The sequence below is a fragment of the Xiphias gladius genome, chromosome 24, assembly GCF_016859285.1.
Source record: "Xiphias gladius isolate SHS-SW01 ecotype Sanya breed wild chromosome 24, ASM1685928v1, whole genome shotgun sequence".
NCBI classification, from domain to species: domain Eukaryota; kingdom Metazoa; phylum Chordata; class Actinopteri; order Istiophoriformes; family Xiphiidae; genus Xiphias; species Xiphias gladius.
In genome coordinates, this window is record NC_053423.1 from 11,367,357 (window position 1) to 11,381,377 (window position 14,021).

A 14,021-nucleotide genomic window follows, 5' to 3' on the forward strand; every position below is an offset into this window, starting at 1 on the left:
TAACAATTCATTTTTGGGGCGTTCAGGTAGTTGCTGGTAGATTAAAAAGAAAAAAGGAAAAAAAACACTCGCCCACCACTGCAGAGACTCTGGTTTGTTTCCTCGCAGCGGAGCTTCTATCTTGGCTGAGCACTCGAAGAAACATAACTGGTGCTGTTCACACTTCACAGCAGCACAAAGTCTGGTTTAGGACTCTCTTTAGAGCATCTTTGACTTCGATGAGATGACTGAAACTTCCTATAATTTTGACATTTCAGTACCTCATTCTGCCATTTTAGATTTTCTTTAATTAAATTTCTCAATTCTGCTATAACTATCATTAACTTACACAACCACATGAAAACACTGCCAGTTGTCTTACTTATCGTTGCCAGTTCATTATGTAACATGCTGAAATTAAATGTCCTCAAGGATTAGCAACACAAAGATGCACACAACTGATAAATAAGGTAGTGACAGCTGATGTAAAGAGATCTGACACTGCATGCCATTAATTACATTTTAGGCTGGAACCCAGACCACACCCAGTGGCCAGATGTGATGTCAAGATAACAAGTTTGGTGGCTAAGTGGTCTAAAGGGGACATGCCATTAGACCACAGCATCCAGGGTTCAAATTTAAAGCAGGACTTTTTTTAATCACAGTTCTCTGTTCTTTATCTCTGCTGAACTTTCCTGTCTCTCTACACCAATAACTATCAAATGATGGAAAATTGCCCCAGAAATACAGTGAAAAAAACAAAAAGAGAGAGATTATGTAAGCAAGTATAACTACTGTAAAAACAAAGGAGAGTAAAATGTTTTGCTGTGCTCCTGATAAAGTGGCAAACTATTGATCTTTCTGATAACACAATCACTCTCTTTACATAGATGCCAAGAAAAACAACAATGGAGGAAGGCAGTGTTATAACACATACACACAGTCAAGATCAAAAGGCTTCCAGAAAATGCCCCACAACATTAAGTAAAACTTGCAACACTGCCACTATTTAAATGTAACTATAGTGCTTGTACATGCATTCACACACACAAATAATCTCTAAAGAATAAGTGCAAACGGAGCAGCGAACAACATCAATTTAGCCTGAGAAAGAACGTAAGCCACAAAAAGGAAAAATACACAAAGTAGACACTCAAACACTGTGGAGGGGAGGAGGGGGGTCAGAAAGTTATGTAACATAAAAAGAGAGAAAGAGCAAGAAAAGAAAGCAAGATGAAGGGCAAGAGACCGTGATGGAAAGTGAGAGACATGGAGGAGCGTGGGGAAAAGTGAGAAATACAAGAAGAAGTGACTGAGAAAGAGACATTTGAATCCAACTGAAAATTATAATGCTTATAAGGGGATTTCTGAATGTTATTAAACACATTGATGAGAAAAAGAGAATCTTACAAGAATTAAATGATCAGTTTCAAGATGCTCTTGTTTTGGTCTCTGCTAAAAATGGCAACATGCTTTGATATTAAGTTGAAAACAAGTACATGAAATTGGCAATTATGTAATACACTCGAATGGTCACCCAACTATGGCAAGCTGGATATGAGCTGGAGTTGGATATGACATTTCTGGCAAGTTTAGAGATGGATATTTTTTTCTTTATCAACAGTAAAGAAAAAAAGATAAAAACTAACCTGCATAAATGTTTTTGTGACATCATCACTCAGGACAGTCACTTGTTCTCAGCTAACAGGTGTGTCAGTCTCTTTCCTTTCATTCCTCCCCATCCCTTCCTTCAATTCAACCATCTGTACTTCCACCTCTCCTCCACCCTTCCCTCCTCACTGTCTCCTCTCTACACATCTGGAAACACTTTTTTCTCTTTCCTCTCTGCATGACATTCTAGCCAAGTCTCTCTCTATCTTTGTCTCGTTTGAATTGTCAGATTTTGTCCTCTAGAAGTTTGGATTTGGGGACAGACAACAGAGAGCAGGGGACATGCACTTGCTGTGCCCCTCACAGGGTCATAGACTGCGTATACAGTCTCTCTCACACACACAGACACATGTGAAAGTGTTTAATTTGCGCGCACAGAATGAGAAAGGAAGGATGCAGCATATATATTCAGCCTCTTACAAGATCAAAACTTGTGTGCCAGACAGGCTCGTTTATCATCCATATATCTGTCGCTCACTCAGTCTGTCCGTCTGTCTGTTTTTCTTTCTCTCTCTCACTCTCTAACACACACACACACACACACACACACACACACAATCAATATGACATTGTTCAGAGGAAAGGTGGGCCTCATGGAAAGCCTAAAGGAAACACTCTCTGTTCCCTTCCTGTTCCTGTGTGTGTGCGCGCGTGTGTGTGTGAGAGAGAGACTGAGAGTGACGAAGCCATATCAGTGTTGTGATAGCTCTGAACCTGATTCCTGGAAATAATGGATAAGAATATGAAAACACAATGCTTTTATGGTCAGCAGCGCACACATGTGCAACTTTACATGCATGCAACACACAAATAGTATAATTTCTAACTATAACTATTAGAAGGTAACACAGGATGCCCAAAAAGCTGGCTTGTGTATGTGTGTGTCATCATGCATGCTGTGACCTTGTTTAATCCTCTGTGCAGGTTGACCTTTGGTAAACTCTGATGGCTGAACCAAATACGGAAAAGTACAAATGCAAGTCTGAAGTGACTACAAGGCAGAGATGCACCCAGTGCACATATGAGTTATATCACTATGGAAACAGCCCACACAGGTTTGTCAGAGCTTGTCTGTCATGGAAAAAAAGGAAATTTTAAAAAAATAAAAAAATAAAAATCACCATGACAACCCAGTAAAAGGAGAGCGGTCTTTGTGGTGAATCGAGCTGGCTGCTTGGTTTCGGTTTCTGCTACATTCTGCAGCCTAAGATGCACAATGAACTGGAAAAAACGATCATCAAAGCTATGTTAAACACATCTAACATTTGTGGCGCCTTACTGAAAAGCATCTTCCCTATGCACACATTTACACATGATTATAGATCAACATGTGCTTCCTATACACTTGGAAAAGACTAAGAGGATCTTTCCAAGCCCACAGACCTGCAAGAATCATTTGATTAATTTCCTTTCATACTTTTATCATAACGTCTGACGGAACCTGTGAATGAAAGTGTCGGTTCATGCAACATGATTGATGATTTTTAAATCATAACACAATCCAACATCACTATAAGCTAAACACATAAGTTTGGAAGAATAAAGCAGGGGAAAAATGATTGTTTTTGAAGGATATTTTCTGCATTTTGTTATTGTGCGTCTTTTGTAAATCTCCCAATCTTTCTCCTCTTCTTCCTCCTTTTGGTCGTACTGTGTATGGTTTTCACTGCTTGCACAGAAGTGACATATAGCTGTCACAGTGATGACACCTCAGTACCTGGCAATGTTATTTCATACTTCTAATTTCTTTTTTTTCAATCCAGCAAACATTGTATATTTTTTGCCTCCCCTTTTTCTGATAATATTGTGCTATGATAAGTTTGAAATGTCAGTGTTTTGCATCTTTTTGTACTTGTATTCTAGTATATGGAGGCACACAGGCAATCATAATATTTTTATGAAATTTTTTGCATCCTGCAGAAAAAGCCTTAAACAGAAATGATAATTTGATGACAAACTGACAACTCCTGCATGAGCTACTGATGCTGCTTCTATTAAAAAAAAAAAAGACTTTCTCATGCTTACTTTCACCCAAGCAACAGAGAGGGCATGTGTGTGTAGACTGAAGGACCTTTGAACAACCTGGGCGTTTCATCATTAACCTTTTAACATTAATTCATCAACATTGTTCCCAATGTTTACCTCAAATCTCTCTTTAAGTAGATTTTAAGTTAAAGAAAACATTGTTTCCTCACTCTACAACAATGTCACATCAATCATTTTTATCTGGATCCCGGTTGTTCCAGGATTCTTTGAGGCTATAGGATTAGGGTAGAATTTCTTGTATATAATTTCACACACATTTCCCTTCAACCCACCCTAAAATATGTATGTTTGCAAACTTCATGATCTTTACTTGCATTTAAAGATTCATCAGAAAAAGTCTTGGTTCTGTATGCCTCTGTAAAAATTATTTCTCTGTTGGTACAACTGCATTTTAAAAAGGGGAAATATACAACATAAAAGAATTCTGATATTTATTCACTAACAATGATGATTTAGCAGTAAATAAAAATGTAAAAATGTAAGTTCACTGATCCTCAGAGGGCTTAGAAACTTTAAAATAAAAAATAATATTCAAACTTTTAGGAAAAGTCTTAACCGAGTGAGGTTTGCCCCCATGTAACTTAAACTTGTTTAAGATAACTAAGGGATACTTTATGAGATTTAAGTTAAGCTAAAAGTGGTTAAATTGTTTAATAAATTAAAGGATCTGTATATAGTGTGCAGTTAGGAGTCCAGTTCAACCCTCTCTCTACTGCATCCCTGCTTTAACAACCCTGCATAAATATTTCTCTGTAGTTTCATGTAGTGCTAATGGTGTTGTAAAATACAGTATGTTTTTACCTTTGCATGTAAAGAATGAAAGTAAAATCATATGAACTTTGAAAATCCCCAAGGCTGGGCTTCAGTCAAACTCACCAAGCTGATGAGATATGCAGTGGATTTCACAAACACATGCATTGTGATGTACGGTGAAATCAGACTGCATTTGCTTCATTTCCTGCCCTCAGGTGTACTGTAAAGCAGGATTATACAGTACAACGCTTCCCTAACACCCCGATCATTATACGCGCACACTGACTCAGCCTGCCACAGTGCCAGCAGTGCGTGAACGAACACACACACACACACACACACACACACACACACACACACACACACACACACACACACACACACACACACACACACACACACAAGCTCCCACACATGATGATAAAGGCCTTAGCCAGCAAACTCACATAAGTGAACATGGATACACACACTCAGTACTTGACGGACTGTAAAAAGAACATGAGATCACATTGCACTAAGCCATTATTAATCAGACTGTGCCTGTGTGAGTGCATGGCAGAGCACAGATGTGTCCTCATGTACTCATGTAGATGATGTTCATATGTGTGCATGTGTGTCGGTCCTTCAAATTGAAAGCAACACAAATTATGATGAGGATTTACTCACAAGATACCAGATCCCAGTCTGTGAGTAACCCAGACCTGAAGTGTGTGTGCACTTAAAAGTGATGACAATAATGATAGCATTTACCACATGGTGACGTCCATTACTCTCTACTCATTCTAACCATATAGCAACCACTTGCCCGGCAGATTACATGGGGAAAGACCAAGAAGTTCACAGAACGACATCATCTGTCATATCACTATTGTATGATATTAATGACATTTTAAAATTCCAATGCCATTATCACACTCTCTACTCACAGCCTGGTTTCTGTCGGGCAGCCGGTAATTGTGGTTTTGCAGCAGCCGACAGCCGTCCTTAGCCAGCCGCTGAACGGCCTCCAGCCCCAGCCGGCTTGTCAGCTCCTCACGGCCGCATACAGTCCCCATCCCTCCTCCGCCGCCGCCACTGCCACCACCGCCGCCGCCGCCGCCGCCGTCCCGCAACGCACATACCCCGCCCAGCTGCAACACAGGAGGCATGAAGACATATCTCAACCCGCAGTCCCAAGACATGGTGGAAAAACTCAAGGTCTGTTTGTGGAATGGAGGTCGAGAAACTTCAGTGTTTTTGTCCCAGGGAGAATGAAACCAGCGTGGGCATAATGCAGAAGCATGCAATGACAAGTTTTCAGTTGCCCCTTTATGTCCATGTGAGGAGAATAAGAAGAAATAGTAATCCTGGGTCTATCTTGTTCTCTCTCTAATTCTTCTTTGTCCCTTCTTGTTTCTATCTATTACAGCTTGTAATTCCATTTATCTGTTGCACGTCTCTCTTTCTCTCAGTCTGACTGCTCCGTGTCAGAGGATCTGGCAGAGAAAGAGTGAGTGTGTGTGATTAGTAGTATAAGTGGGCGGGCGTGTGTGTCTGTGTGGGAAGAGTGTGTGTTGGGGTGTGTGTGTCTGTCTCCTCCCCTCTATAGTTGGGACTTAGAAATGTGTTAACAATCCGGGTAGCCCAACTGCAGTGGATAAAAGTGTATAAATATGAATATCTAACAGTGATAACTTAAAAAAAGAGAAGCACAAAGAAACAGACACTAAGACCTAAAGACACAGAGAGAAAAACGAAGAGAAAGGCAGAAAAGGAAACAACAAGAGACAGAGAATATATTTCATTAAAAGAGCTGCAGGATACTGGAGAAACTAATGGCTCTGTCCTCTGATAGACTTGATGACAGAAAACATGACTGTGTGTGTGGGCTCCCTTGGGTGCTGCTAGTAAGATTGTTATCACCAGTGGCGGGTAGCCTCGTCTGTTTATTTTCCTTGGAAGATAGAGAGAGGGGTATTTCATTTGGCTGAGAGTTGAGTTACCCTTCCTGCGAGCTCAACTATCCCACGGTGCCACCCTCTAGCAGAGGGTAACACACACATATACACACATACAGAACATGATGGCAAAGTCCCACGCTTCATTCTGTTTACCCCCCCCCCCCCCAATGACAGCTCTTATCTTGTAGAATAGCCACGTACACACAGACACAGACATTATATCAGAGCCATGGTCCCATGTCCCTTGCTGCTTCCTCTTAACCTGTTTTCAACTTCCTGTCCTAGACACAGAACACACAGAAGATAATCCTGTCTGTGGGCTGTATGTGTTTGTATTGTGTGGCTGTCTCTGTCTTTCTCCTTCTCTCACCCAGTGTATCCTTATTTTTTTCTTTGGTCTCCCCTGTGTTTGACATCTATGACGAGCTAAAACGTTCAGTTTAAGTGAAACTAATTTAGACTCCAGTCCAGTTAATTTGCTGTGGAGATCAATTAGCAAAACATTTGCATTCTTTTTGAAACCATAAGAAATACTCTACTCTGTATATACATAAAGGACCACAAAGGAAATAAGTCTTGGACTTCAATGTGTCATCCGTGACATTTTGCAGCTGTGTAAAACACACAACTGCAAAATTGTGTTTTGTTTTTTTTTTTAACAAAACTCAGTTAATACTTGCATTACCACTACAATCTGCATTGGTTCCCAAACCCCCCACAAGGATTGCAGGATCAATCTAACGACCAGTGTCTACTGAATCTGGTTGTGTTCATGACTGGAGCATCTCACTAATGGGTCGTGTGTGGCCCTTTTTCTCTGCTCTATCTATCTTTATATGCTAGGTCTACATTTGCCAGACAAGCTTGTCTCTGAAATTTGAAATTCACTTGTAAATACACATAAATGCCTATTTGCATTTAATTTGTTAGTGGCTTGTCTTTACACATACACAGCAGTTTGTAGTAAGTGAGAGAGAAAGAGAGAGAGAGGCAAGGAGGGAACAAGACCATCTTGGATTGTTAAACCTCCATTCTGTCTCCTCCTGCTTTCTGTGATCATAAACAGCGTGTTTTAATGCAGCCAAATTCATAACAAAGTTGTTCTCTTCTACCATTTTTTATTTTTGTTGTCGGACAACAGAACGAGTATTGGACGTGGGTCATGAATAGCTGTTAACTAGCAGTCATTACCAAGCTGTGGGCTGCAGATAAAGCAGCATTTTATGATCATGATGAAGTCAAACAAAATTAACAAAAATAAAAGGGGGAACTGACAACAGCTGTGCAGTGATTACGTCTGTACTGACATCTAAAAAGGAGCGATCATAAAGAAAGAGACAACAAAAAGTTGTCAAATTAAAGTGCAGCCACAAAGCATCTGTTACCACATCTAAATGAGAATGTTTTCAACATGTTTGCATCTCATAAAACACGAAAAAAAATGTTGCCGAAACAACTCTAGACAATACTCTAAATGCCGAAGAACAGACAATCTGCTTCTGAAATGTTTCACTGGACATTGAAACCACCGGCGTAGCACAACCGGAATGCAATTGAACAGAATCCTGTGGAGATACGGTGTAAAGGGGTCACAAAATGATTACAGGGGTTGGAAACAAGAAAAAACATTAAAGCTTATCTTTAGACTTTTCTCTCATCTTTGAATTTTTCTTGTAGAAAAAAAAAAAAAGGCAGTTTCAGCACTTCAGGCCTCTAAAATTATTCAAATAACGGATTATGAGAGGGGAAAGTCACTCCCAAAGTAATGACAAATGCAGCCTGTGACGAGCGGTCAGAAGGAGCCGTTTTCTTTGTATTAAGGGGTCACAAACCAAAAACATTTGAAGCGCTGATCTACAGTGCTGTATGTGTACAAAAGAGATGCTCTCTCTTTTCTGTCCTCCTCCTCTCTCCTAATCTCTCTGGTGTAATCAGAGAATGAATAATTGATGTAGAAAAAGAGGTTTCCACTGAACAGAGATGGGACCAGAAAGCAAACAGGCCTCACTCTGAACTCTGGTCTGACCCCATTTCATATGCTCAGCAACCTCATGGAGGTACAAACATGAACAAACACATACACACAGCTTGCACTCAGTGACCTTTAAAAGAGAGCAAGGTAGTCAGAACAAGCCAATTACTGTATTATCTGTTATTATGAATGTCCAAAGCTACTCTTGTCGGAGCCCTCAGGTTAAATTTTAATGGGCCAGTACTGGTCATATTCAGCCCAGTTCATTTCCAGTCCTTTGTTTAGAGCTTTCTGGGTACGACAGCTGTCAAAAACACTGTGCCCTGTTAAAACACTGACACCTCTTCCGAACACACAGCTTTGCAACAAGCAAGCAAACTGTGGAGCAGCATTAAAAAATAAATAATATCCAGCTTATTCAATTAATGATACTCGCGATGACGGCACAGGTTAAAATAACAACCACTCTGCATGTATTTCAGCAACACTTCACAGGTGGACCACACCTCTACAAAGTTGCTGTTAGTTAAAAAAGTGCATTTGATCTTTGGTTTTTTGTTTATGCTGGGTATGAAGAGAGGCTGTCCCAATCCTCCTGCCATAACAGCTCCAGACTAGACCCTCTCCACAGTATTATACCAAAACTATAAGCCTTATGTGTATTTATGCGTGCGCACAGTACTGTATGCCTTTTTATGCGTGTATATTACCGGGCTGCTCTCCTCACTGGGTGTACGAGGCTCCTGTTGGCTTGTCTCCGTCGTCTCAGAGTCCTGCTCTGATACTGCAACCAATTGTAAACAGAATCAAATTAGACTGACAGTTCTTCACTGTCCTTACGCAGTGACATTACCTTTGACCTTACCACATGATGCAGTTTGAAAAAAAAAAAAAAAAAAAAAAAAAAAAATCACACTAGGAAAATGTCTCAGGAAAACCCATAAACACTCACGCTAAATGTATACTTACAAGCTTTGCGAGTCTTTCGGGCGAGAGCAGCTGCCAACTCACTTTGTACCTGTTGGAGTAAAAAAGTGGAAGGTTTCACAAGAACACATAACACCAGAAATATATGCATGATAAAGTAAAACACCCAGTCTTCATGCAGCCATCTTTGATCCATCCATTTAAGCATTGACAGGTTTATTTCCTATTTACCAATTCTCAGATTCACATGCACACACTGACCGTAGATGTGAGCCTCTCAAGAGCTTTCATCTGGAGAATCTCACTGCAGACGTCCCTGTTGCCTTCAGAGTCCTCCTCTGACCTTGGAGACACACACACAAAGACACATCCTGTATATACAGACCTTTATTTGGAAGTGACAAATGCATAATTCTGACCAAAGACTGTCCATTGAAAAAATGTTCATGCAGTGCTTTGGTCCTCTCTACACTGCCCCCTGGTATGCCGAGAGAAGGCTTGCAGCCTACAAACACATCTACTTTTTAGCTGATTGACCTTTTTACATGAAACGATACCTGGATTGATACAAGTGGATAAAAGACTATTTTTTTTATCCTTTACTAAGTTAAATAAATACTGTGGGTGTGAGGGAACCCACAGCATCATATTCAAATTTTATCCAAACAGGAGGGATTTAACAGAGGTTTCCCAATGGTTCCTCACTGGTTTCTCCAGTAAGGTAAAATCTGATCGCTAAAATGAATTCAAAATGGACTATACAAGTGGAGATAGAACTTAACCATTTTATCGAATCCTGCACCAAAACATCTTAATTATACTGAAACAGTGCTGAAATAATTAGTCAATCAAACTTATATTAACTGTTTGGGTCATTTATTGAGCCAAAAATGAAAATTATTGTCTGGTTCCAGTGTCTCAAACTGTGAAGATTTGCTGTTTTCCTCTAATTAACATATTTCTAAAAATTAATATTTTGGATTGTGGATCAGACAAAACAAAAAAAATTAAAAGACGTCACCTTGGCTTTGTTACGGGCTTTTTTTGACACCTTCTGGACAATTTATAATTTCTAGTATTTAATTTTTGTAAACAAACAACAATTTTTATAGATTCATTGAAAAAATAAATCAACATATTTATCGACAATAAAAGTAATCTTAAGTTGCAGCTCTGACCATGATAAAAGATGATACATGATACAGCAGATGACTATATTTTTTGTGTGAATACTTTATATTCAGCTGAGTCGTATTTTCCGGTTTTATTTTCCCTCCCATCTGTCTTTCTAGATTTTCACTGCTCCCATGACTTTGTATTGAGAGTCTCTCAGCACCCCCCTTTTCTCTTTCATGTGGTTTCATTAAAATTAGCTCACAGACACACCCTTCTATTGATGTTAGTGACGCTGTGTGTGTGTACCAATGTGCCGGCTTTCTGTACATGTGTTCAGAATGTATATACATGTGTTACTCTTATTGAGTGCATCTGTGAATACATTTGTCTCCATTTGTGTGCGTTTCTTTGTGTTGTATAAACAAGTGGTTGTTTTAGGGTAAACTCAGCATTATTCCCACAGCAATAATACGAGGTTGTAGAGTTTGTCTTCAACAGCGGCAGACTGCACCCGAGGGCCCCTCATATAATATGTTCTCTTACTAAACCACTGCTTGGATTGGCCTCCCACACACTGCCTCACCCCACTGCAAGACAGAGACACACACATTCTCTGTCTCTCAAGCATGCGCGCGCACACACACAGACACACACACAGACACAGACACACACACAGACACGCATGCACACACACAGAACAATTTGCATGCAATTTGGATTTTATCAACAGATCCCAGTGGTAATCGTAATAGTAATAGTAATGGAGGAAAGAAAATGAACCTCTGTGCATGTGTATGTGTGTGTGTGTGTGTGTGTGTGTACACTTTGATCTGATAAGGGAATGATAGATGCAGAAGTGGGAGAGATAGTGATAACATGCCTGACACTTCAGCTATTGGCTCTGACACAGGAAGAGAGAAACAGAGGCAGGTACACCAACACATACGTTAAAGGAGTGTGAAAATACCACATTTTTACTGTCTCAATAAAAGCAGTTTGGTGGTTATGCTTTTCTTTCAGTATTTAGGAGGAAACTGACTTGCCTCCACTGTCCTTTAAAATAAGATGACTGATGCTCAACATCTGGCCGAGCCATAAGAACAACGGGCAAATAATCAAGTTGTCAATGCAGTTTAATGCTGGAAATTCTGTCAATGTTTTTTGTTCCTAAAACAAATTCCTAAACAAGTCCATCAGTGGAACATGAGCTATACAAAGTCTCTTCTGAGCCATCAAGCTAAATTTATTCTTCTCAGAGTCATTAAGTTTTTTTTGCCAGGGTTCATTTTGTAATTTGGTGACTCACCATGAGCCTGAATGTACCAGAGCTAGAAAAGAGGCACAGTGGGATGTGTGACACCCATCATTAAGCAGCACAGAGCAGTACTGATAGAGGATTAATATGATTGGAGCTGGCACTGCCTCAGACCACATCAAACACAAATGCCACAAGGTATATTCAGGTCATATTCTGTGATGTTTCGTGGTTTACCAGAACAGATCCAAATCAAAAGCTTCCCAATTCTTGTTTTGAACAACATATTAACAACTTATTTTTGTTATAGATACCTAAAAAATATAATCACATAATTTAGTCTGACTACTGTGTGTGAACATGTGGTTGTGATCTGAATGCTGTGCACTATCAACAATGGTGATAGTGCGATTTATGGAGGAGGATGCATTCTCTATAGAAATTGGTGACTGTTTGGTTGTCCTCCTTTCAAACCAAGTCTTTTTGGCTTTTAGTGCTCTTCTTTTGAATACAGAAGACAATGGATTGTGTAGGACCAGAGCAAAGCAAGAGATTTGTTTTCTCCTCCCAAGTTAAGGTGTCATATTCTGCTCCTCCTGCACAATGATATGCAAAGAGCCCTGTATTTTAAAGAAAGGAAAACTGGCAATGTAATTGTTATCGATTCATGCCACCTTCTACCACACCAAACAATAAACTATGTATAAACCATAGTTGATATAATGTATTTAGTATACTGTAAAATGTGGGAACAGAGAGAGGGCCTTTGGAGATTACACAGATTTGTGCATTAAGTTGTTTTATTTTAAGATTTTCCCTAATTTTTCTGCTATTGTTACTCAGTAAAACATTATAAAAGAAATTATGTAATCTTATGTGATGTAGGCAGTGGACACAATAATGTGGAATCAAATATACAGTAATGGCCCTGCCAGAAGATTCATTTTTGTGAAGCTGACACTGTAGTTCGTGTTTAGTTTACATCATGGCTTGTATACAGAGTGACAAAATATTCAACATTCTCAACATAATATGAATATATGAGCCTCACAAAGCCTTGATTGTGTTCGTTGCAGGGCTATTGTATTGGAATCCATTATACTGTGAAGGTGTTCATATAGCTGTAGAAAGGACAGAAATCAGTGCATACAGTTTAGTGTACTAGATGTGGTGGCATACATATCTAGACCTTAACTTCTCTATTATCAGTTTACACTTTGACATTGCTAAACTTGACATGGACTAATCTTTAATTGAACAAATGTAGTGATTTCTGTTGCAAGGGCAGCGTGCAGGAAATCTTCTCATAGTTAAACTTTAATATCTGCTCCTTACACAGCTCTTCTAAAAAGCACTATATATGCAAGATTTAACCTTACTGTAATGTCAAAGTGGAAGAGAGAAAATCAGACAGAGAGAGACTCTCTTGCCAATAAAGCTCGTTAAAATGAAACCAAACTGAATTGAGACGGAGATAGAGAGAGAGAAAGAGACACTTTTTTTGTATAACGTTAATAGTTGACTTACTCAGGTAAATTAACAACTGCCTGGGTACATTTTTAAAATTCATTCAGGTTGCTATGATGCAGGAAGCTGAAGTTTGAAACTTTCTTTGAACCATGAGATTCTTGTTAAATTAATTTCCATAAATCAGCTTTTTGTCCTGCCAAGCACTGCAGTGAATAAACAATAAACTTACAAACTTCAATAACCATGATGTGCCTGAAAAATGACACAAACTAAGAAACATCCCGTACGCATGATGCACAAGATGTAGCCCATTTAATCAGTAGCATTTTGTTCATTTGGCTTCACAATGACCTCCTGCCTAATACAGCCAAAACCCAGGAGCTCTGTACTGATGTATGCTGAATCTCAAAATACCCATACAAAGTAAACGGAGACCCCGTCACCAACGCTGACTTCTTCAAATTCCTCGGAACACACATTAGCAATAACCTGAAGTAGAAAATGAACACTGAATGCATCATTGCATAAGCTCAACAAGGACTTCACTTCATTAGGCAGCTTAAAAAATACCAGATCAAGCATCAACTTCTCGTTCTGTTCTACTCAGCCATCATCAAGTCCATCATCACATCTTCTATTACAGTATGGTGCAGCAGCACAGATCATCAAACATGGAAAAAACTAAACATACATATTAACTATAACTACATACTCACCACACTATAAAGACCCCTCACATACTGCTCATCACCTCTTCCAGCTCCTTCCCACAGGGAAGTGCCGCAGGTCACTACCCACTGAGACTAAATGCTTCCCAAACAGCTTTTTTCCCTCACAGCTCCCAGGACTCTGAACTCCACCTCGAGTCCCCTCCTCACACAGTACCGGCCTG

At 39.6% G+C, this 14,021-nt stretch overlaps 1 protein-coding gene across 3 annotated transcripts in view; it reads right to left on the reverse strand.

Moving 5' to 3' along the window:
- Positions 1-14,021, reverse strand: part of rapgef5a (Rap guanine nucleotide exchange factor (GEF) 5a) — a 49,305-nt gene that overhangs the window by 19,924 nt on the left and 15,360 nt on the right. For all 3 annotated transcript variants that reach the window (XM_040122220.1, XM_040122222.1, XM_040122221.1), the window contains 4 exons: positions 9,550-9,631; positions 9,331-9,379; positions 9,072-9,145; positions 5,376-5,579 (listed from right to left, as the gene is read on the reverse strand). In XM_040122220.1, coding sequence (XP_039978154.1) covers positions 5,376-5,579; positions 9,072-9,145; positions 9,331-9,379; positions 9,550-9,631 — 409 coding nt within the window. The remainder of the gene's footprint in view (positions 1-5,375; positions 5,580-9,071; positions 9,146-9,330; positions 9,380-9,549; positions 9,632-14,021) is intronic.